Genomic DNA, 25402 nt, shown 5'->3' on the forward strand with positions numbered 1-25402 from the left:
CCCTTTGATTTTCAGGAGTTCTATTTTGGTATTTAACTGGAGATTTTAAAAATTTGTACTTTTTCTAGTTTTTTTATTTGAACGCCCAATTTGTTGATCTGATTTTTCTCTATTTTACTGATGTAAGCATTTAGAAATATAAAATTTTCCTTAAGTACTTCTTTGACTGCATCTCATAAATTTTGGTATGTTGTCTCATTGCTGTTATCCTCTTTAATGAAATTATTGTTTCTATGATTTGTTCTTTGACCCACTCATTCTTTTAAGATTAGTTTCCAATTAATTTTTAATCTACATTTCCAAAGCCCTCTATTGAATGTAATTTTTATTGTACTATAATATTAAAAGGATGCATTTAATAGTTCTGCTTTTCTGCATTTGGTTGTGAGGTTTTTATGCCCTAATAAATGGTCAATTTTTGTGTAGATGCTATGTACTGCTGAGAAAAAAGTATATTCTTTTCTATTCCCATTCAATTTTTTCCAGGTGTCCTACCTAACTTGTCTAAAATTCTACTTATTTTTTACTTCTTTATTTTTTTACAAAATTTATCTAGTTCTAAAAGGGGAAAGCTGAGGTCCCTGACTAGTATGGTTTTACTATTTCCTCCTTCAACTCAGTTAACTTTTTCTTTAAGAATATGGATGCTATATGATTTGATGTATCTATGTTTAGTGCTGATATAACTTCATTGTCTATGGTATGTTTTAGCCAAATGTAGTTTCCCTTTTTAACTCTTCTAATTAGATTTTTGCTTTTGAGACCATGATTGTTACCCCTACTTTTTTTTTTACTTCAGTTGATGTATAAGATTCGCCTCCAGCACTTTACCTTTACTCTGTGTGTGTCTCTCTGATTCAAGTATGTTTCTTTTAAGCAACATACTGCAGGATTCTAGTTTTTAATCAATTCTGCTATCTGTTTTCATTTTATGGGTGAGTTCATCCCATTCACAGTTATGATTATTAACTGTTTACTTTCCTCCAGCCTGCTCTCTCTCATTTATTCTTCTCTCTCTCCTTTCACCCTGTCCCTTATCAAAATTGTTTTGCTTCTGACCACCATCTCCTCCAATCTGCCCTAAATTGTATCAGTGCCCCCTTTCCTTGTCCCCCTCTCTTCTTATGTTCCCATAAGGTGAGACAGATTTCTGTACCCAACTGAATGTGTGTTATTCCTGCTTCGAGCTAATTGCCTCCCATCCTATTATCTTCCCCTCCACTGTAAAAGCTCTTTCATGTCTCTTTTATGTAATTTATTCCATTGTATTTCTCCCTTACCACTTCTCCCAGTACATCCCTTTTTCTCAACCATTAATTTTTTTTATCATCCCATCATAGCCAATTCACACCTAGGCCCCCTATGTCTACTCCTTTTAATTCCAAGTATCATCTTTCTATGTAATACGTAAACAGTTTAACCTTATTAAATTCTTTATTATTTCTCTTTTCTGTTTACCTTTTCATGCTTCTCTTGAATCTTGTGTCTGGATGTCAGATTTTCTATTCGGCTCTGGCCTTTTCATCAGGAATACTTGAAAGTTCTTTATTTCATTAAATTATATTCAAGTTTTACTGGGTAGGTGATTCTTGGTTGGAATCCTAGCTCCTTTGCCTTCTGTAATATCGTATTCCAAGCCCTCAGATCCTTTAATGTAGAAACTGCTAAATCTTGTGTTATCCTGACTGTGGCTCCATACTATTTGAATTATTTCTTTCTGGTTGTTTGCAGCATTTTCTTCTTGAACTAGGAGTTATGAAATTTGGCTACAATATTCCTGGGAGTATTTGGGATCACTTTGGGATTGGTAGATTCTTTCAATTTCTATTTTACCCTCTGGTTCTAGGATACCTGGGCAGTTTTTCCTTGATAATTTCTTGAAATAGGATGTCTACACTCTTTTTTTGATCATGGCTTTCAGGTACTCCAATAATTCTTAAATCTAGTTTCCAGATCAGTTATTTCTCCAATGAGATATTTCATATTTTCTTCTATTCTTTCATTCTTTTGACTTTTTATTGTTTCTTGATGCCACATGAAGTCATTAGCTTCCACTTGGTTAATTCTAATTTTTAAGGAATGATTTTCTTTAGTGACCCTTTGTACCTCCTTTTCCATTTGGCCAATTCTACTTTTTAAGGTGTTCTTTTCTTCAGTGGATTTTTTGTGCCTAGTTTGCCATTTGGCTTATTCTGTTTTTTAAGATGTTATTTTATTCAGTATTTTTTTGTGTCTTCTTTACCAAGCTGGTGACTCTTACATCAGTTTCATTTCTTTTCCCCATTTTTCCTCTGTCTCTCTTGATTTTTAAAATCCTTTTTGAGTTCTTCCAAGGGTTTGGGACCAATTCAAGTTTTTCTTTGGGGCTTTGCATGTAGCTGCTATGACATAATTTTCTTCTTCTGAGTCTGTGTTTTGATCTTCCCTATCACCATAGTAACTTCCTATGGTCAGGTTCTTTTTTTGATGTTTGCTAATTTTTCCAGGCTTTTTCATGACTTTTAACTTTATCGTAAACTTGAGGTCTGCTCCCAAGGTGCAGGTGGCGCTATCTCAAGCTTAAGGATTTTAATGCTGCTGTGTTCACATTTAGTTCTGGAGATCTGTAAGTTTTGGTTTGTCCAAGGTGATATGTAGGTATGATCAGTGCTCTCCTGGCCTGTACTATGTCTGTGAGTGACCACAAGCACTCTTTTCTACTCTGGAACTGTGACTAGCATCCCTACTCCTGTCAGTCCTCTTTTTCACTGTGAGACTGACCTAGAACTACATATAGGTAAGGCAACAGTCCTGTACTCAGTGCCAGCGAAAGATCTCCTGTAATTTCTGTCTGATCAGCTGTCTGACCCACTCAATGTCTGTGGGCTGAGATCTCCAGAAGCTGCTGCTGCCTATTCAAGGCCTGCTGCTGGCTTGAACCAGGTGGGCATGGGCCACTACTGGCTATCTGGTGCAGGGGACTGGGACCTCACTGCTGCCTTGCCAGGGGCAGCCTCTGCTGGACTACATTGGACTAAGCCATACTCTTACCCTGGTGAGACAGACATTTTCTGCTGACCTTGTAAGTTGTCTTAGGCTGGAAAATTGTTTCATCCATCCTTTTGTTGGTTCTGCTGCTCTAGAATTCATTTGGAGGCATTATTTTAATGTTGTTGGGAGAGTTCAGGTGATTGCCTTTCTTTAATCCACCATCTTGGCTCCACTCCCCCAAAAATGTTCCTTCTTTAAAAATAAGTGCAGTATCATTTCTGTGGAATTACAGAATCAACCTTGGGCTATTTTTAAAAAATATATATAATAGAAGCTATTTAGAGTATAAGGCATCTGATGAAGAGAGAGTAGTTCTGAGGAGAGTTTAATAATGTTTACCTGAGTCCGATGAATATCTTGGAAAGGTACCTGCCCATTGGCTAATTCACATGCTGTAATGCCAACACTATAAATATCTGACTTCACATTATACCCATATAAATCCTGTAGAACAAAAGTAATGTGCAGTCAATATGTTAGCAGTAACTAAATGTATCAATATAACTAAACTGTACCATCTAAAAAAGTCAAAAAGAAGACAAAACAGAAACACACAGAAATAAAATTCTACTAAATCAGGGTGCACTCAGTCCATAGTATAAATTATTTTTAAAATATTTTATTTTTAAAAAATAGGGCAGTTAAGTGGTACAGTGGATAGAGTGCCTGGCTCAGAATCAGCAACTCCTGAATTCAAATCTGGCTTCAGACACTCAATAGCTGTGTGGCCCTGGTCAAGTCATTTAACCCTCTTTGTCTCAGTTCCTCATCTGTAAAATGATCTGGAGAAAGAAATGGCAAATCACTCCAGTGTCTTAGTCAAGAAAACTCCAAATGGGATCATGAAGAGTCAGATGTGACTGAAACTGAACAACAAATTTTAAATATATTATTATGATACATTATTTTTTAAAAAGGAAAAATAGCAGCTGATCTAGTTTACAAGGGTATAATTTTCTTCTGCACAAACTAAGATGTTAAAAGAAATGTGGATAATAAATTTGAAGCAGTTATTTCTGACCTGTCTTAGTAGTTCTGGACTCAGCCAAGGATGAACTGATGTACTGAATGGGGGAAAATCATACACAGCTTTAGACCTTTGCCCATGGTTAACCAAACTGTAGAGACGGGACAGGCCAGAGAGACACACAAGGCCATCTCCAGAAATCAAGATGTGACTGGCTTTAATACTCCTAAAACAAAAATGTGCCAATAACAAGTATGAAGAAATTGACAAAGGGAATAAAAATCAGTTATTATATTATAGCTTTAATGTAACTCAAAAGGCACCTTTTGTTCAAATTTGGATACTAGATTATATTTTTGTTAATTATCCATGCTGATTATGTAGATAAATGCTCTAATCAAAGCTGATACTGTTAAATACTTAATTCTCCAGGAAACTACTTTAGTCAGCAAGTTATTTACATGTGCTTAGAAATTAAAGTCTATAGAGAATTTGTAGTATGATGCTACAAATACACAAACACACATAAATGACAAATTATTTCTAAATCCTTCCATCTGGTTTATTATATAATAATAGGTCACATATATTGAAGTCAAGAAGTTTGAAATTCATAGATTTTTTATAAAACAAAAAATGAAGTAAAATTACTGCTTTTGTTGTTCAGGATACCAGCAAAAATAGTTTGTGGAAAAAATTTTAAAAACTTCTGTGCTTAAATAAAATTTTATTTGTGGCAATTAAGTTTCAAAATAAAATTCTGTAATTTTTTCATATACTTAAAGCCCCTCATAATTTACTTTCTAAATCAAAGAAGATTCTCTTGTATAAAATCTCTGCTTAACATATAAATCAAAAAACTGTTTATTAAATGCCTGGCACTGTAAAAGGTACGAGAGACAGAAAAACAAAAATGAAACAATTCCCACCCTCAAGGAGCTTGTTGTTTTTTGTCCTTCATTTTCAAAGCAGATCAATGATATCACAGGGTAACATCTTGACTTGTACATGAAATGGACTTGTGAGGCAGAGTTGCACAAAATCATCAGCCTCATTCTCTATTCCTGAGTCATTGAAGTCCAGTGGCAAGACAAAAATCAGGATGACTTGGGATGGCCCAGGATGCAGTGAATGACCTTGGCATCTTGGCTATCTGACCAAGCTCTAAGTGCTCCACAGCCCCTACTTCAGCCACCTTCATGGCCATGGGAACAAATTGTTCTTATCTAATCATTCCACTGGAGGAAGTCTTCACATGCTCGGGGTAGACACCCCCTAACTCATCAATGGGTTTCCAGCCTGTCAGTCGCCCTTCATCTGGTTTAACCATCTGCTGAGATAGTTTTACTGCGGTGTGGCCACTGCACATGCTACAGCTTCTTGGAGCCACTGGTGAGACACATAGCTTAATGATTGCATCAGTGACTCTTGATCCATAGGTTATTTTTTGGTTATCAAGTACGTCTCTCTGTTGTTGTTGAACTCAAGGAGTTTACATTCTATCTGGAGACAATATGTATGTAAATAAGTATATACAAAATAAAAACAAGGTAAATTTTTGGGGGGTGTACAGTATTTGCAGCTGAGAGGTCAAGAAAATCTTCATGTAAGAAAGTATCACTTGAGCAGAGTTTTGAAGCAAACAAGGGATTGATTATAAGAGGCAGAGATGAGGAAGAAGTGCATTCCAAACATGGGAAGCAACCAGTGCGAAGGTCTGGAGCCAGGAGATGGAGTTCCACGTCAGGGACAGAAAGGCTAATATGGCTGGACCACAAAGAAGAACAAACTTTAAAAAGGTTGGGAAGGTAGGCTGAGGCCAGGTTGTGAAGAGCTTTAAAGGCTAACAGAAAAGCTTATATTTGATCCTAGAAGCAACAGAGAGTCACTGTAGTTTGCTGAGCAGTAGAGGAAGGACATGGGCAGACCTGGTTTTCTTCAAGAAGAAGAGGGGAAGGAGCAGGAGGCGGTGGGGAGGAAGTGAGGAGAGGAGCTGGAGGAGGGGGAGGAAGAACGACGACAACACTAAGAGCTTTCAGAAGCAAGAAGGCCAATTAAAATGTGACTGCAGTATTCCAGGCAGGAAGTGATGAGGGTCTGAACCAGAGCTGTGGCTATGTAAGTGGAAAGAAGAAGAGGGACACAAAAGATAACGTAGAGGCAGAAAGGACAAGAAGAAGGAGGAGGAGGAGGAGGAGGGAAGGAGTGGGGGGAGATCTGGAGGAGTGGAGCGGAAGGGGGAGGAAGAGAAACAACAGCAGCTGCAGCAGCTTTGGGATAATCCCTTTGGCCGCAGTGTGGAGAATGACTTAGAAATGGGGGGGGGGAGGCAGGGAAGTGACACAGGCATATTATAAAAGGCTTTGAACACATTTTATCCTGGAAGTAATAGAAAGACACTGGAGTTTATTGACTGGGGGTGGGTATTGCCAGTAATCTGAGATGTAGTTTGTCTGGGGATGTTGACTTGAATTCACTTAAGGTAGCAAGATACCTTCTCCTCCTTCTCACTCAATTTTGATTTAAATTCTCTTTAATCAGTTTTTTTTAAAATATTCCCCAGTCTGAAGGGCATTCTCAATGGTAGAGAAAACAGAAGGAAAATAAGAATTGAGTAGTTCTGTCTTCCTCCTCCTATCTGTTATCACCATCTCATCCACTCCTAAGAACTGGTCTTCCTCCTTTTCATGGCTCTTAGCATTCACTGCCAGATTCCTATTGGCACTGGCTTTCATCCTCTTGGTGTGATCTTAGATTGTTATTTTTCTATGGCAGTCCTCAGTTACACTCGGGCTTTTATACTTTGTCCATGTCTTTTTAAAAATCTAAGTTTGTTGTTGTAAAACTACATTGGTAGTTTTTCCTTTCCTTAGGCTTCAGGATCACTTGTGTTTCATCAGAATATTGTTCTTGAAAAGGGGCCACCCATCTTGAGCAAAACTGTACAGAATCTGGGCTACTGGAGTCTTTCTATTCCTTCACTCAACTCTCAAACCTGTTCTCAAAATCTAGCATTCATTCCAGACTAGCAGTTCCCTTCACTGCTGTCTTTTGAAAGAAAAAATGATAAACTCCCCTCAAATAGATTTTTTCCACTGTTCTGCCTGTAGAAGAACATTCCAGCAGATCTCTGCACAATTAAGTGTTCCGTCAATATCACAATATAAATCAGCTCTTCATAAGAGCTCTGTGATCTGCTTCCAGAACGTGTCACCTTCTGGCCAAGCACAACACAGCATACATTACAATTTTTTGTTTCTCTTCCCACTGATCTCTTTCAAAGGTTCTCCATCATGTTTGTCCATTCTAGTTTACAGATTTCCTCAAAGTACTGTATTGTTTTCATGTATGATATTATTTCTTATCTAATGTAGTAGAATTGTAGAATTTTACACTGATCCAACTCCTTTATTTCATAGAAATCAGGTCCAGTGACATCTACTAACATATAAATTCCTTTTTGTCTCTGTATCCCTAGGATCTCTAGCATGGTGATTTTACATATAGCAGGCATTTAATAAAGGTTTGTTGAGCTGAATTACATGATATCTATATTTCATGATACCAAAGTTATACAGATATGATTAAGCAGAACCAGAATTTGAATATGGATCTTCAGAATATAAGTGAATTAAACCATTATGCTTCATATTTATTCTGTTTTTTTTTAATTCGAGGATAAACATCCTGCTGCAATATTCCATCCCCGAGTCACATGCCACCAAGTCTTACTGACACCTGCGATGTTAAATTTACATTCGGTATTAAGGTCTCTAGTTTCTGTATAGACATCTCAGGCCATGAGTATTATTATAGCCCTACTGCCATTTTTCTATATCATATCTGTTGATCTTTGTAGCTGGCTTAGCAGACGGATTTGGACAGTTTTTTTTTTCCTTCTCACTTTCCTTGTAATTTAAAGCCCTCTTGGACAGATCTCCACTGAGAAAGGGAAGCAATGACTACCATGAGCAGTTGAGAAACACTGTTAAACAGAAAATTCTATTTATTAGAGCAACTCTTCCCTGGACATTGAGGTTAATGCATACAGGGGGTTTGGTTGTTACTGTTGTTGCTTTTTTTTTTTTAAGAAAAGCACAGAGATTTATTTTTTTTTCAGTTCCAATTTTTCTCCTTCCTCCTCTGCCCTCCACACTGAATAAAAAGGCAAGAAAAACAAAACCTATTAAAATATGGATAGTCACGCAAAACAAATTTCTGCATTAGACACATCTTCCCCTCCTCTGCTCCCCAACCCTCAAAATAAAAGCAAGAAAAAAAATTATTCAGTCTGTACTCTGAGTTCATCAGTTTTCTATCTGGAAGTAAATAACATATTTCATCATGAGTTCTCTGGAACTGTGGTGAGTCACTGTGCTGATGAAAATTATGAAGCTTTTCAAAGTTGATTATCTTTACAATATTGCTATCATTGTGTAAATTGTTCTTCTTGCTTTGCTCACTTCATTTTGCATCAGTTTATACAAGCTTTCCCAGGTTTTTCTGAAACCATCTCCTTCATCATTTCTTACAGAACAATAGAATTCCATCATATTCATATACCCTAACTTTTTCAGTCATTCCCCAAATAATGAGCATCCCTTCAGTTTCCAATTCTTTGCCATTAAAAAACAGCTGCTATAAATATTTTTTATGATAAAGATTCTTTTTCTCTTTACTTGATCTCCTTGGGGGAGAGCCCTAGTAGCAGTATATGCATAGGAGTATATAATAGTCATCCATATAGCAATATATTTATCATCCATTGCATCTTTGGATCCCTCCCCCTTTTCCCATTTACCTGGTCTCCTGCCCCTCCTTTCTATTCTCATTTTCTCCATCCAAAAGGCTTTACTAGTGGTTTATCTCCTAAGTTTTCTGTAAAATACAAATGAGTAGAAATACCTGTGAATACAGCCATTTTGGTGCAGATAGTTTAACCCTCTCACTGCTCCGAAGAGAATGTTTCCTATTAAAGTTTCACTCATTCCTTCAGGGAAGTGAGTCCTCAAGAGTTGACTTGCAGAACCTGAAAGAAGTCCCCCAAATCTTTATTTAGGTAAACATTTGAAAGGTAAACATATCAATCGCAAAAAATTTTGCTATTCTTCAAGGCCCAGATATTCCTAATGAAAGAAAAATTACCTTTAAAACTCTCTAAACAGACTCTTCTTTTGTTACTGATACATAGCTACCCTGATGGATGAGCAGGAAAAAGATTGGAAAAGGGCTACAATTCTTTTGTCCAGAGTGAATATATAATTGTAGGTCTCAGCCCTCCTTAAAGAAAAACCTCTGTAGTTTCTGACTAGATTTCAACCTAATTTTCACTGATGCCCACACCAGCATTCTTGTCCAATGGACAAACCCAATAGCCTACTATATATCCAGAAACATTATGACTAAAAAAAAATTATGACCACAAAAGTACATGCTAAACCACAAATGGGGCAGCTAGGTGACGCAGTGGTAGAGAGCTGGGCCTTAAGTTAAGAAGACCCATCTTCCTGAGTTCAAATCTGGTCTCAGACATTTGCTAGCTGTGTGACTCTTTGACTTAACTGTGTTAGCCTCAGTTTCCTCATCTGTAAGGTGAGCTGGAGAAGGAAATGGCAAACCATATCTTTGCCAAAACCCCAAATGAGGTCACAAAGAGTCAGACACAACAGAAAAATGTTTGAAAAGCAACAAAAATCACAAATACAAAATGTTTCTCATTCTTACATAATTAAAGAGCTGAGTATAAGTAATAAGATCTCTTGTTTCCTCATCTCACTATCCTTACCATAAGCCATAAATGGAGAGATGACCCAAAGCCAGCTGCCAGCTGTGAACACTGTCCAGTATGTTGTAATGTTCGGGTGCCGGAAAAAGTGAGAGAGTGTCACTTCATTCTAGGTGATTCCATAATGCCAACAAAAAAGATACAGAGAGTTTTAACATTTAGAAAGTTTACTATTAATGATACTATTAAAAAATTATCCCATTCCCACAGTGGGATAGTATTAAAATTTACTGATACAGAACGCAATTTTGCTAAACAGAAACTTTTGTTTCTGTTATTATCTTATACATAAATTTGTACTCGTCCCTAGTGTGAGTACAGGAACCAAGAAAACCTGGAGTCTGATGCACACTGGTTATGTGAACTTGGGCAAATCAACTAATCACTCAGTGCCTAGACTATAAGTTGTAGAGCTAAAATAGTTTGGACTTTCCTCAGTGGGAGTTCCCAAAACTAATGAAAACACCTACCCCATTCCCCCAACAAATCTTGCTTATTAGCATCTCTTCAGATAGACCTTATGATAAGTGTATCAGCTTTGAAATTTGGTGTCTTACCTGCAAAGCTTCCAAATGTTCTTCAGAGCAATTTTCCAGGTCTGTAATTTTTATAGTCACTAACGTTCCACTGGGAGTATGCCGTGCGAGGTAGACCGAAGTTAAATTGTCAAATCCTTTTCCTGTAATCATATATAATAACTGATGTTTTAATTCATTTAATGAAAACATTATAAAGCATTCTCGAAAGTCCAATTTTGGGACAGCTAGGTGGCATAGTAGATAGAGTACTGGACATCTTTCTGAGTTCAAATGTGGCCTCAGACACTTACTAGCTGGGTGACCCTGGGCAAGTCACTTAACCCTGTTTGCCTCAGTTTCCTCATCTGTAAAATGAGCTGCAGAAGAAAATGGCAAATCAATCCAGTGTCTTTGCCAAGAAAACCCCAAATGGGTTCATGGAGAGTTGGATATGACTGTAACGACACAACAACAAAAAGTCCATTTCCTTTAAAACTCTTTCCTGATCATTTACGACCTCATCTGAAATTGCTGAGATCTACTTCACCTGATAACAAAGTAAAAATTTTGCTGCAGATTCTATAGTCAAATTCAATCAACAAATGATTCAAAACCAGAAATTTTTCATTGACCAATTCCTTAATGATTTATCAAATAATGATGCGGTTCTGAGAAGAGTTGAGAAAAGTTAACTTTCTCCCTTCATTGTGGAGGTGGGAGACAATAGATGTGAAATGTTATATCTACTTTCAGATGAGGTCATTGTGTTGTTTTTGCTGAATTATTTTTTAAATGTTATCAAAAGGGAGGGCTCATTAGGTAGGGAGAAGAGGGAGGATATATTTGGGAATGATTATGATATAAAAATAAAATATGCTGAATACAATTTCGCCATGAAAAGTTATTTCTTCGATAACTTTTCCTAAAAGTGCAAAATATATTTTCTTGTAATTTTTGGGAGGAGGGAAAGAGGTTAACCCAAATCTCTGTTTTAATTGGTATGGGGAATACTCAGTGAAGGGATCCCCTCTATCACCGTAGAATGGCAACTACTCTACAATTTATAATATTAGAGTTGCCTGGGACACTGAGAGGTTGAAGCGACTTGATCATTGTTACCCAGTCAATATGTGGACTTCAATCTAGGTCTGCCTGGCTTTGGGGCTAGCCCTCTATTTATTATTCCACAGTTGGATTTAAAACCCTTTAAAATATGGCTCAAACTTATTTTATACTATTTCCTTTCATATAACCTATGCTCCAGCCAAGCCACACTATTCTCTTCTTCGAAAAGATTGCATACTGTTCCTTACAACTAGCAATGTCCTCCCCGCACAGCTCTACCAGTAGAAATTATATCCATTGCTTAAGGTCCAGCTTAAAATGCTACATTTTCCACAAAGTCTTACATGGTACCCTCTGCCTTTGAACTCTGATAGCACTTTTTATCTCTTATATTTACTTGGATGCCTCACTGTATATATTTAGTCACACATCCCCATTAGACTGCTGAATGTCTTGAAGACTGAAGGTGTGGCATTTTCATCTTGATGTTCCCTTATGCATCAAGTGTAATGACTAATGTATAGCAGGCACTTAATAAATTTTGCATAATATTTGAATAGATAAATTCACTGAGATTGAGAATTATTACCTATTTCTACTTGGAGTTCATAATGAGAAACATTAGAAGTGCATAATGGCATTTCATTGCCTCCAGGAGAGGAAGGCACCCAAGAGAAGGTTGGCTCATCTACCTAAACAAAAAAGATTTTAAAAAAATGATAAATTGACTTGGTTCTTTATTTATGTCACTGAGATGTATTAAAACACACACTTGATTATATGAAGAATTTGGCTTCAAAATAAAAGCCCTCTAAATGTATTATGAGAGGGAAGGAAGGTATCACCTTACTACAAATCATTAACTATTAACAAAGATTTGGAAGTTAACAAATTGGAAAGGAACAGTTCTTTTCAATTTACAAAAAGGGCTTCCAGGGGAAGCCAAGGCCTGTTAGTTGACAGCAGATAATGCAGACTTCAAAGAAACTGCTACAGAGGACTATGAGCTACATGGTTTGTTTGTGCTTCTTTAGAGTTTGAAACAGGCCTTTCTGTGTTATAACTTATTAAAAAGGACAAAGATTTTAGACAGGAAGAATAAATCATTAAGTCAAAATGACAGTCTAAGGAAGTAGTGGGAACTGAAAGTCAATAGGCAGGACTATGGACCTTGTAGAGAAAGAGGAGAAGAAATTCTGTACTTTTTGAGCTATACAACAGATCTGAGGCACTTTTCATGAAGGATGATTAGAAGCACCCCTTCTGAAGAAGCACCCCTATGCAAAGGACCACTGAGGAAGGAGCTATTGAAGTCACTTGCAAATAAAGGGAATCCTCTTGGTGCCACTAGGAGAAAGAGACCAATGGTTGGTGGCTCCCTTTTGAGGGGAGAGGATGACATGAATAACCAGAAAAATGCTGTCTCCTTTGAATTTATATACAAGACTAAACAAACTCACCATCCCTACCCACATCTATGAATTCATATCAGAATGAATAACTGTAAGGAAAATATTTTAAACTTTGGAGTAGTTAACAGACTACCTCAGGAAAAGATATTTTCTAATCTTCTTCCAAAGGTCAGGATTCAATTTACAAGTATTTATTGTCAATCTTCTCCAGAAATAATGATGATAATACTTGGAACTTAAAATCTTATAAAAGGGAATGCTGAAAACTATCTTTACATGTAATTGGAAAAAATAAAATACTATTAAGTGGGGGGTGGGGAAAGAAATGATGATAGAAGGGAACTTGAGTTTAGTGCAAAGGACATGTTCAGGCAGTGTTATAAGAAGTTTTGGGGAAGGCGGGATCATTTTTCCCTGGCATAAGGGAAGGGTCAGAGGATGCTTTACTGAAAAGGAGGGGGAAAAGAAGTTATCTAACTGAGGCCTCAAAGGAGAGGAGAAGCTTCAGCAGACTGAAATGGGGAGGGGATCCATTCCTTGTAGGACATCATGAGTAAAGACACAGAGATGGGAGAGGGCAGGATGCAGAGTAATCCAATTTGGTTAGAATGGAGACTACATGAGGGGAAGTAGTAGTATGAGGTAAGATAGATAGATTGGAACCAGATTGTTGAGGGTTGGGATGCCAGAACCAGGAGTTTATATTTGATAGGCAATGGTAAGCCAATGAAGGCTTCTGAATAAAGGAATAGCTTGATGAGGGCGCTACATTAAGAAGAACTTCATGGCTCCTACACTCAGAATGAACTGGAAAGAGGACAGACCAAAGGATGGAAGACTAATTGAAAGGATATTACAATAGTGTAGATGAAAAAAGATGAAGGCCTGAACTAAAGTTGTGGAGAGGAGAGGATGGACTAAGCAACATTGCAATGGCATGACTCAGTAATTAACTGAATGTATGTTTTGGGGGTGAGGGGAATTGAATAAGAGAGCAGAGTCAAAAATGACCAATTATAAGGCTGAGTAATTGGAAGGATGCCACAAACAGAAACAGAGAAGTTAAAGGAATGGACAGGTTGAGATGATAAGATAAGTTTACTTTTGCAGAAATTCAGTTCGAGATATCAGTGGAATGTCAAGGTGGAGATATCCAACAGGCAATTGAAAATATTGGCCTAACATGTATAACCTGTATCAGATTGCTTGCCTGTTATAAAGAGGGAGGGAAGGAGAAAAAATTGGAACTCAAAATCTTTTAAAAAATGAATGTTGAAAACTATCTTTATATGTAATTAGAAAAAATAAAATACTTTTTACAAACAAACAAACAAAAAACCCAAAACATTAATAAAGGGAAAAAAGAAAATATGGGCCTAGACCTCTGAGGGGAGGTTAGGGGTAGAGAGAGATTTTGGGGGTCATTTGTACAGTCATTAGTATATCTGATGAAGTGAATGGATTGGAAGAGAACATTAATGGAGCAAGTGGTGGATCTCATATTTAAGGGGTTAGAGGAGGGTAAGGATTAGTCAGAGGGGTAGAAAAAGAACTATGAGAGCACACTGTCATGGAATCCAAGGGAGAAAAAGCTAGCAAGTAAAAGCAGGGATTCATATACCATAGAGATGTCAAGAAAGATGAGTAAGAAAAAAAAAGATTTTGAGAAGGTAGTAGTTACTCAGCTTTGAATATTTTTCCTAAAGATAATGGAGTAAAAACAATTCACATCTATGTAGTACTCTAAAGTTTATGAAGTATTTTTCTTACAACAACCCTATGAGGTAAGTAGAAAGATTAGGGAAGTGAAGAGATGGCCACATGGGTAGTATTGAAGACCTGGACATAGTTTTTTCTTGGAAGATGACCTGGAATAAAAAAAGATAGGATCTTTAACAAGGGATATAAGTACATCTTATGAAGGAATGAAAAATGTGTTAGTAGATTTGCATACCTGCTCAAGAGGACTTAAATGTTATATTTTAGGGGGTGAGAATGGGGAGGAAGAGTAGTGGGAGTCAGGTAAAATGAACGGATACCCATTTAAAATGAAAACTCCTAAAAATTGGGCACTAAATGTCAAATTGAATGGAGGACAAAAGATGGGACAGAAAGAAGCAGCAAGGCAGGAAAAACTCAAAATTCTTAGGTGAAAACAGGAAAGAAATGGGTTGGGAACAAGTATATCACCTCAGATACACTCTTTAGAACAAGAAATTAGACAAAGTCTTGCAGGTATTACTGAGACTTGGTAGAGGAGGACTCAGCATGGTTACATGACAATGGATGTCAATGTTCAAAAGAAAATAGAAGGGAAATCGTAGCGCTCACTGTGTGTTATGAAAGTACGTGCATATATACAAATACATAAGCCTGGACTTCTGGGAGATAGAATGTGGTATAACAAGAAAGCAATGCTCCTTAATTTCCTCCTCAAAAACACCACTGGACATGCAAAAAATAAGCCACTATGAGAAAAAACTACACATTCAAAGAAATCAATGAGCAACAAAAAAAATCTGGTACAATGAAAAAATATTATGAATTAAAAGAAAGGGCAAAAATACAAAAGGAAAAACATATTTAAACACCATCAATAGAAGGGAAAAAAAAACAACAGAATTTTCTTGTCAAAAAAAGAACTAAAAAATTAAAGGAAGAAATTAAATTAGGAAAAAAAAATATCAGAGTAAAGAAGGAACTGAGTACAAATAAAAACTATTAGGATAGAATGATGACTAAATTCAAGTTTGGAAATATTCACGAAAAACATAAAACAACAGCCTCAATGGAACAAAATTATTTCACAGTAGGAAATAATATATGAAAGGAAATAGGCAAATTAATGGAAATCTTTTAGTTTCTGAATGCATGGTGCAGACTAGACTCCTAGTCAGATTTTGATTTTCCTGTACATTCAGGCAGTCACTCAAGAGAAAATGGTTATGGCTCTTAAAGGAAATATCTTATCAAAATTTTATTGTGGATATAGAGCCCCGCTGATGTTTATTACCTGTGTGCATGGAAAAATTACTTAACCTCCCTGGGCCTCAGTTTCCTCATCTGTAAAATGAGAAAGTTGGAATAGATGTCTACTGAGATCTCGTCCAGATCTAGATCTATGATCCTATGGTACTAAGAAGAAATATATACCTAGAACATTCTATATCTAGGAAAAAATTGGAATCTATGAATATGAATAAGAAATCTGGACAACACAGCCAGGAGAGAAAGTTCAGTAATTATCAGACTTCCCTAAAATCACTGTGAATAAAAGAATTTGATCATCATATTTCAGAAAATTGGACAAGAAAATTTTTCAGAAATATTGGAAAAGGGGGATAAATTGCAAACTGACGGTAGTCAGTTTACTCCAACAGAAATGAGTCTCAAATTCAGAGATATCACCACCCAGACAAAAATGACAAGATAATTTTTATAAGAAGATAATTGGAATAATTAATCATTTGAATTATACAATATCTTTCTACAAAAATGAGAAATGACATAAGCTGGAATATGATTCACTAAAAGTTGAGACAAAGGACTTTCTGTCCAGAAAATCTATGTAATGGCTTCTTTTATTTGTATAGCACTTTTGGGGGAAGGAGAATTTTTATTGATAGCTCACTTTTACCTCACCCACATTTCCCAATATATCCCCTTCCCTTCTACTAAACAATATTTTCAAAGACAAAATGTGACCATTTAAGAATTCACATAATTCTGAAGAGCTGTTGAGGCCAGGGCAAACTTTAAGATGCTTCAGATACACAGAAACATTAGGAGGATGGAGCTACAGCTGTATCATGAAACTAAGTGCTAAATTCAATGGGTTCTTTTCAGCTATGAGAGTTATTTTCTTTTTGATTAGATAGTTATTTTCTCATTGCAGTTATCAGAGGATGATTAAAAAGCAGCTTCAGTTTCCTTATCTATAAAAAGAATATGTTAATTGCATGTAATGTATACAACAGAAAGAACAGCAGCAAAAAAGTCCCCTTCACAGAGCAGCCGGGGGTGCCACAGTGTATACAGCACTAGACCTGGAGTCAGAAAGACCTGTGGTCAAATCTGGCCTCAGACACTTACTAGCTGTGTGACCCTGGGCAAGGTACTTAAACTCTGTTTGCCTCAGTTTCCTTATTTATAAAATGGGGATAACGATAGCACCCACCTCCTAGAGCTGTTATGAGAAGCAAAAGAGGTAATAATTGTAAAGAGCTTAGCACAGTGCCTGGTACATATAAATGTTAGCTATTATTATTATTACTATTGTAAGGATCAAACGAGATAATAAATGCAAAGTGCTTCTTAAACTTTAAAGACTTATAGAAACATTAGAACACTGCCTATAGGAAACATGCTTAATGTAGAAGTAGATAGATTTCAGGTATGAGAATGAACTGAAATTCACTACATTTCAGCTGGCTTCAGAAAGTCTGGTGTTAAGTTGCTGTTATACAAAGCTGAACTCAAATTAGAAAGCATTAAGAGAATTATCATAATTAAGGATACTACTGATGATGTGACAATATTAAACACCTATGTACCTAATAGCATGGAACCTAAATGAAAAATCAAATGGGTTGCAAAGGATATTTTGCAGAAAATCAATAGCTGTGGAAAATTACAACATTCCAATAAAGAAATGATGATAAATTGAACAAAAAGGTCAATGAGAAAGCTACAAACTCGAATAAAATGTTGTTTTAATTTATAAAGCCATAGCAAAAAAAAAAAAAAAACAACCTACAAACACTCATTACCTTTTCCCCAAAACCCTGTCCTCTCCCAAACTTCCCTATTTCTGTCAACTCATCCTTCTAGTCTCCTAGCTTCCTAATATGGCATTATCCTGAACTCTTCATGCTCCCTCATCCATCCAACTGGTAAACGAATCTTCAATGTCCAAAACAGCTCTCATAGCCAACTAACCCTTCTAACTACTCATATAGAAAAGACCTTACTGTAGGATGGGCCCGCACAACCTGCAGCCCACAGGCTGCTAATGGCCTGCCAAAGGACTTTGGGCAGCCTGTAGGCTGCAGGTTGTGCAGGCCTCCTTTAGGCCCTCATCACATCCCAACTAGATTACTGCAACAGCCTCCTAATCTCCCCGCTTCAAGTCTCTCACCACTCTAATTTATCCTACACACCGCTCTGTAATTTTCCTTCCATAAAAGTCTGAGCATGTGATTCCCCTATTCAACCAAGTCCAATTTCTTTCTAGCATCTGTATGTTAAAATATGACCTCCTTTGTTTAGCCTCTACAGTCCTATTAAACCTAGCTCCAACCTATCTTTCCAGGTTCAAGAAACACTGCTCTTCCTTCTACATTTTATGATCCAGCCAAACTGAGCTTTTCTCTTATCCACACTGATAAAAGAAGAGGTTCTCTTCTCTGTTCCTTAGTACTCACCACTCCACAAGCTTGGAATGCACTCCCTCCTCTACCTCATCAAATCCTTCTCTTCCTTAAAGATAAAGGTCAGGCACCATCTTCTGCATGAAACATTTCCTGAGCCATCCATTGTTAGTGCTCTCCCTCTAAAATTGCTTGCATTTAACTACTCTGAATATATTTATATGTTAATTTTATATTTATGCTGTACATATTTTTATTTTTCTCCTCCATCAGAATGTAAGCACCAATAACAAGTCAGACAATAAACATTTATTAAGTGCCTACTCTGTGCTACGAACCGTGTTAAACATTAGGGATACAAAGAAATGTAAAAGACAGTCCCTGCTCTCATGGAGTTCACAATCTAGTGGAGAAAGACTGCATAAAAAGAAGCTGAGGGAAAGTGGAGATGGGGAAACTACTTGGGAACAGAAAGAAATCCTGTAGCAGGATGGGAAATGAGGTGGCACCCTCCTGAAATGGGTGACACTTATTTCTAACTCTTTGGAAGCCACTGTATTTCACATTTCACTGGTGCCTTCCCTTCTATCTCTTGGGAATGACTAAACAAGTACAGGACATGAGCACAAGGATGAATTCATTCATGTTAACTGATGCAAAGTGAAATAAGCATAATTAGGAAAGCAATATACACAATGGCTAAAATAATGCAAATGCAAAAAACACCAGTAAAAAATCCTGAATGCTGCAAAATTACAGTGATAATGCTGGCCCCCAAAAGAGAAACACAAGAAAGCAATTCCTCCCATTCTTGCAGGGGTGGGCAATTATGGGTGTGAAATATTGCTAATAATGCCAGACATTTTTGATCTTGATTAATTTCTTTGAAGTATATTTTCCCCTCTTTAAAAAAAAAATCTGTTACAGGGGCAGCTGAAGGCAATCCTTTTACTCCTCTTTAGTTGATTTGCTATCCCACTCATAACAGTGACTGCTCCACACCTCCTTGTCTCTCCTCAAGCCTCCCATGGCAACCCTCCACCATCCTACCACCTGAGGACATCCCTTACACATCACCAAAAACATTTAGATCATCCACCGAGAGGCCTTCTTTTTCCCCTCATATTTCATGGTCTCTGCCATCATCCTTCCACCATCTTCTCCTTCGCTGCAGCCTCTGGTGAAGTGGCCCTTCTTTGTGCCATGGTCAATCACTCCAAATGTTCTCCATCCCATCCCTACCCATGCCCATCTTCTCCTGGACCTATGATTTCATTAGTGTAGAGAACTCTTGGTGAGGTTCTACCAAAGAAGTAATGCAACTTCTAATCTTAAAGAGTTCCACAGGGACATTAAGACATTAAATGACTTGCCCAGGGCAACAAAGCCGCATGTTTACAAGGAAGGCCTTGAACCCAGGCTTTCCTGGTTACAAGACCAGTCTTCTGTCCACAACATCAAGATACCTCTCTTGTTACTCAAGGATGGCAGAGAACATTCCTTACACAATCACTGAGATTTAAAATAAGAGAACCTTGACTTGCATCCTGACTCTACCACTTGCTACTTGTATGACTTGGAGCAAGTCATTTAACCTCTCTGCGTCTCAGTTCCTAATCTGAAAAATGAGGGAATTGGACAGATGGACTCTGAGGACCCTTCCAGCTAGAAATCCATCATCTTGGGAAGTAGGAAGTGTAAGTATGTAGCCTCTTGTAGGAGAAGCATTGCTTCCTCTCCACTCCCCACCCCATCCCTCCCCACCCCCAGCTAATCTGGTATTCTTGGGAGCCTCTAATACATTGATCGTCCTAGGATCCAGGAACTTTGAGGGATCTCTATAATGAATATGAGTCCCTTTTGGCTCAGGCTCTCTACTGCCTCTGTCTCTCTGAGTCTCTCCATATCTTTTATGATTCTGAGGCTGGAGACTAGGTCCCTAGGAGGTAGAGTAACACACACAGTGCCAGCTCCTTAGCTTCACCTAAATTGGCAGTGGAGAAGAATACCTACAAGACACCAACATGTGGAGCAAGCACTTGATTAATCCCTTTGATACCCTAAGTCACCAAGTTTCTGAAAGATAAAGGTATCCTCCAGCACCCTAAGGCTTAAGATGTCTGACAGATATAAATATTCTACATTGTGGAATACTCTCTACTGGTAAGATTCTGCTCCAGTTGATGTCGTTGGGGGTTGAGGAAAAGAGTCTCCCTAGATCATTCAGTGGATCAGGTCTTTACAATTCTATTCCATTAGGGATATCAAAGTCTTCCAACACAGTCCAATCCTCTTATACTGTCTTTTCTTATAATCTCAGGTTACTCTGAAATATAAATTTTGGTCATGGACCAAATAATGACATTCATTTTAGAAAAGCACTTGAAAACTTTCATGATATCCTTTTAGAAAAGAAACCTGAGCTGAACAAAAATTCTATCAGGAGGATTCATACTTAATTGAATCTCTCTGGGACCACAGCTAAGCTGACACAAGTGAGCCACATGGAAAGGACAATACAGAGTTGTCATCAGATAGCAAAAAACCAATTTACATTTAAATCTCACCTCCTTCCCAACCCACTCCATGAAAATAGGTCATATGCTTCAAAACTATACAGTGCCATTTCTAAGGTCCAAGTTATAGGTCTGCAATAGAAGAGAGACACTACTAAACGTTCTCATAAAAGATGTAACATTTCATCAAACACGAATCAGGGAGTGTCAGGGCTATTCTAAGCATCATATGCTGCTTCCTGCTCTACAATAACTCACATCTTCCTGTAAGAGAGTCTAATGATGTTGTAAGTGAAAAGTGATGAAGGCTGTATCTGCTTTTATCTTCCTTAGTTTGGCTTTGCAGACGGAAACAGAAAGTTCAACTTTTTGAAATATAACATAGTTCTCCTTAGAAATAAGAAAAAGCTGTGACCATGCTTCACATTTAATAAGAGTTTGCAGTGGGCAGAGCAGAAGAAACTTGCCACATAAGAGGCTATGTAAATCTAAAGGCTATAATAAAAATAGAAAGAGAGGGATCCAATGTTACAGTAAGTTAGATTGTAAATTGTCATAAAGTAGAACACATACTAATAAAGCTTTATTATATTATCTCACGAACAATGAAATAAAAAGATGAGCAAAGCACAGAGAGAAGAAAAGAGCTATATAATAAAATTCATTCTGATAGTAAAAAAGATATTTGTGTGACATTTTTCGTTACACAGATAAATTTGTAGATTAAAGATGAAGGAAAGAAAGTATAGGAATACTTTCAGATCCAAACACATGAATAATTCATTTTAATAATAATATAGCATGAATATTTATTCTTACCAAGTATTGATGAATGCTGGTTTCAGACTGTTTTTCAGATCTGATTGATTCAACTTGTGTCCGTGAGGTACAGAAACAATCCTTAAAAAACCAGAATTACATTGATAAACAGTGGAGTGGGGCAGTAGGGGAATTGCATGACTACAACAAACCTGCTGGCTAGATGAAAAATAAGAAACATGAGAGCACCTTGTAGTGCAGGTCAGGCCTTAAGACACTGGGAAATTAAATACAATTCTCAAAATGAAGGCACAAAATGGAATTAGGTAAGCAAAAGACACTGCCACTATTCTGACTAGGACCTGAGCCTTCTCTTCTCTTCTCTGGACTATATGGTACTGTGTTCTATTTTATATCTCTTTCATCATCACCTTCTACTCTACTCCATTCAGAATAGCTCTATTTGAGTTAAATAGCTAGATATTTTTCTGCTTATTATTCTCAGGGAGTTTGTATTTTTTTCTTGGAGTTTACTATCTTACACTTACCTATATAATCTCCTTTTTCTCTTGAATCATTTATGCTTCGAAAGATTATAATCACAATAACCAGTATTATATAGCAGTTTAAGATTTATCCTTACAACAACGCTGTAGGTGGGTAGGTGTTATTATTATCTCCACTTTACAGATGAGTAAACTGAGATAGGCAGAGGTTAAATTACCTGCCCAGCATCACACAGCTAGTAAGCATCTAAGGTAACAATGGGATTCAGATCTTCCTAACTCCCAGTCCAGCACTCCATCTCCTGCATCACCTCACTGCCTCTCAGCCAGGTATAAACCCTCATCAGAACATTCTAATTTGAAGTACATTTTAAATTAGTTTAGTAGAAGGCCTCTAATTTACATTCTTCTGCAATTTATGCCTTTTTCTTGCTGAGATTGATAAATTCTCATTTCTTACTTAAGACTTCACTGGAACTATGGAAAGGGGCATTTTGGTTGGTCCGTTTTTTTCCAGAGGGATCTGTACACTATACTGTTTGCTTCATTCAAGACCCAATTTACTTGTCTCTTGCTACATGGTATACCTCATAAGAATCTCTTAATAATTTAAATGATCACAGATTCTGAATATGTGATTTTCAATCTATGGCAAGCTGAAGATGGAAGAAAGGGTTTGATTAACAATCAACTAGTACAAAGAAGATCATGTGTATTTAATGGTGGCGTTGGTATCATATTCTTAATAATGTTTAAGGACATGGTTTTCAAATATTTTGATAGCAGCTATTTATATTCCAAAATTAATGTCATAATTTTAAATGAGTCTTATCTACTCTAAATCTACTTACCTAAAGGACGCAAGGTACCTCTATTTGATGTGTCAATGATTGGCTAGCAGCTATGAAAGGCACAAAATAAAATCCAAAGTAAATGAAAGCTTACCAGAAGAGACATTGAATCACCTTAGTTCACAGAAAATAATGTAAATCCATCTAAATTATAGTTAAGAATTTCAATTTTATCTTCATTTCCTTTCACAGGAAGCAGAACTCTCCTGTTACAAAACAAAGAAATTATGTTTACATTTACATCTTTATATTATTATGTAATAATTATAAAATAATAATATATTTATATACCACCTGTTTGACCTTAGGTAAAAAACAACCTCTCTGAGGCTGTTTCTTTGTCTGGAAAAGAGGGTGTTAGACTAGAAGACCTATAGGGTACCCCTCTCCCACCAGCTCTAAATCCCACAGTACAAGTGTCTAGAAATAGTTTATCTACCTTTAACTTTTTGTAAAGGAAATATTTTATCTGTAGCAAAAGATACCTGATTTGTGATGTTGGCTAGTAGCTCACTAAACTACAGCAGGATTTTGCAATCAAATATTAAGGGCAGCTAAGATTAGGTTACACATTGGCAATGTTTTCATGCTGCTATGTCATCTCTGGAAATACAACTACAAGGATATTTTTTTCTAGTCTTTAGGGGAAAATTTTTTTTTGTGGATTCATTTTTCTTTCCCAGTATCAGGAAGACCTGGGTTCAAATCCTACTTCAGATACTTACTGGTTGTGTGTGACCTGGACAAGTCACTTGACCTATCTTGGCCTCAGTTTCTCATCTGTAAAATGAGATGGTTGGATTTGATGTTCTCTATGATCCCTTTCAGTTCTAAATCTATCATCCTATGATCCTGTGTGATAAAAAGTCATGAGAACAACTATTACTTTATTTCTCAGCAGTCAGGAAAAGTTTTCAGTAATCCAAATTCCTATTTTCTTGGTATTTTCTGAGAAAACTATATATTGGTTTGGACACAACTCCTGATGAACTTCAGTACAGTATGAATCCCAAAAGTGATTTTGTTGTTGTTGGTTTTCAGGCACGTCTAATTCTCTGTGCCCTCATCTGGGATTTTCTTGGCAGACATACTTACGTGGTTTGCCATTTCCTTCTTCAGTTCATTTTACAGATGAGGAAATGAGGTAAACAGGTTAAGTCACTTGCCCAGGGTCACATAGCTAGTAAGTTTCTGAGGCCAGATTTGAAATCAGGAAAGACTACTCCAGCACTCTATCCACTGTGCAACCTAGCTGCCTCTCCCAAAACTCATAAAAACCCCTAAAACAAAAAACTGCGTGACTTCCGTAACAAAGATGTACAAGATAAAATATCTATCCTCTGATCCAAAGAGAACCAGAAAAAACTCCAACATTTTTAGATTCAGATTATGAAAAATAAAAGTATATACGTTCTACCTGTGCCGCCACAAGATGTTTCTTTCCACCTACCAACATCATCTCCATCACTGCTTCTTAGTTATTTCTTCCTCAGAAATCCTCAAAAAAGGTTGAAGGCACTTGTGATATCTATGTAATATGAAAAGGAAAAAAGGTTTCACAAGGAAACATTGATAATAGCAGTTTCCAAAACCGTCCTTGAGACTTGATTTCCTCATTTGTAAAATGGGAAGGAGGGATGGACCACAAGGCTTGAAGTCCCTTTTTGCTTTATCTAGGGCATTTGTTCTGTGAAGTCAAAGGGCCACACTTGAGGACCTAGAGGGTCACATGTGGAGTGGAGGCTGCAGTTTCTCCATCCCTGATCTAGAGCTATAATCATTATGAATAAGTGCCCAGAATATAGTAGGTACTTAATGCTTGCTTCCTTAGACAGAACACAGTGAACCAGAGAATTCAGGTGCTGGGGAGTACTTTAAAAATAATTCAGTACCTCCTTGAGATTACAGATGAGTACACTGTGAGGTCCAGGGAGGCTGAGAGTTCATCCCCTCATACAGGAATCCAGTAGTAGAGCAGATACTCAAACCTGAGTCTTCTGCTTCTGTGCCCAAGGGCTTTCTGTCACATTTAACAGCCTCATCTTAGTAAAATTTGATCTAAAAAGTCATTTTAGATTTTAAAGGGCTACTGATCTATCAGTAGGGTTATGAATAAATACTCAGAAATATAACACACACACACACACACACACACACACAGAGGGTACTAAGGGGCTAACAGTCTCAGCTGTCAGGGAGGCACTAGCACTTACGGGGAAATCTTGCAAAATAAAAGTTGAAACATATGGTCTGACAATTTTTTCCTCAACTGATTTACTTTGTTATTGCTCTCCACATCCTATAAAAACACTTTACGCTAGAAAGCTCATGGCCAATCATGACGTCACAGAGGAGAGGAAGGTAGCTCAGAGATTAGGTCCAGCCTAAACCAGGACTGGGAATCTCCTCAGCCATAACTAGAGGAAGAAATAATCCAGCTATTTCTCACAGATCTCACAAGAGGGGGTGTGACCCACCCCCACCCAAGGCAATTAGCACATTTTCCCTCAATTCCTACCCATTGCCCCTAGCTCTGCCTTCCAAGGCCAAGTTGTTGTTTGTTGTTCAGTTATATCCATGTGACACCTTAGCGGGATATTCTTGGCAAAGATACTGGGGTGGCT

At 37.2% G+C, this 25402-nt stretch overlaps 1 protein-coding gene across 4 annotated transcripts in view; it reads right to left on the reverse strand.

Moving 5' to 3' along the window:
* Nucleotides 1-25402, reverse strand: part of STRADB (STE20 related adaptor beta) — a 54203-nt gene that overhangs the window by 7694 nt on the left and 21107 nt on the right. The window contains exons 2-10 of one of the 4 annotated variants that reach the window (XM_036753965.1): nucleotides 24229-24306; nucleotides 22873-22984; nucleotides 21482-21562; nucleotides 11955-12057; nucleotides 10340-10461; nucleotides 9783-9891; nucleotides 8903-9026; nucleotides 4052-4223; nucleotides 3370-3474 (exon numbers count right to left, since the gene is read on the reverse strand). In XM_036753965.1, coding sequence (XP_036609860.1) covers nucleotides 3370-3474; nucleotides 4052-4223; nucleotides 8903-9026; nucleotides 9783-9891; nucleotides 10340-10461; nucleotides 11955-12057; nucleotides 21482-21562; nucleotides 22873-22884 — 828 coding nt within the window. In that variant the 5' untranslated portion in view covers nucleotides 22885-22984; nucleotides 24229-24306. Of the gene's footprint in view, nucleotides 1-3369; nucleotides 3475-4051; nucleotides 4224-8902; nucleotides 9027-9782; nucleotides 9892-10339; nucleotides 10462-11954; nucleotides 12058-14547; nucleotides 14619-20713; nucleotides 20795-21481; nucleotides 21564-22872; nucleotides 22985-24195; nucleotides 24307-25402 lie in introns of those variants that run through there. The other 3 variants (XM_036753966.1, XM_036753967.1, XM_036753968.1) reach the window with 3 other exon arrangements.

This window comes from Trichosurus vulpecula, chromosome 4 (genome assembly GCF_011100635.1).
Source record: "Trichosurus vulpecula isolate mTriVul1 chromosome 4, mTriVul1.pri, whole genome shotgun sequence".
NCBI classification, from domain to species: Eukaryota; Metazoa; Chordata; class Mammalia; order Diprotodontia; family Phalangeridae; genus Trichosurus; species Trichosurus vulpecula.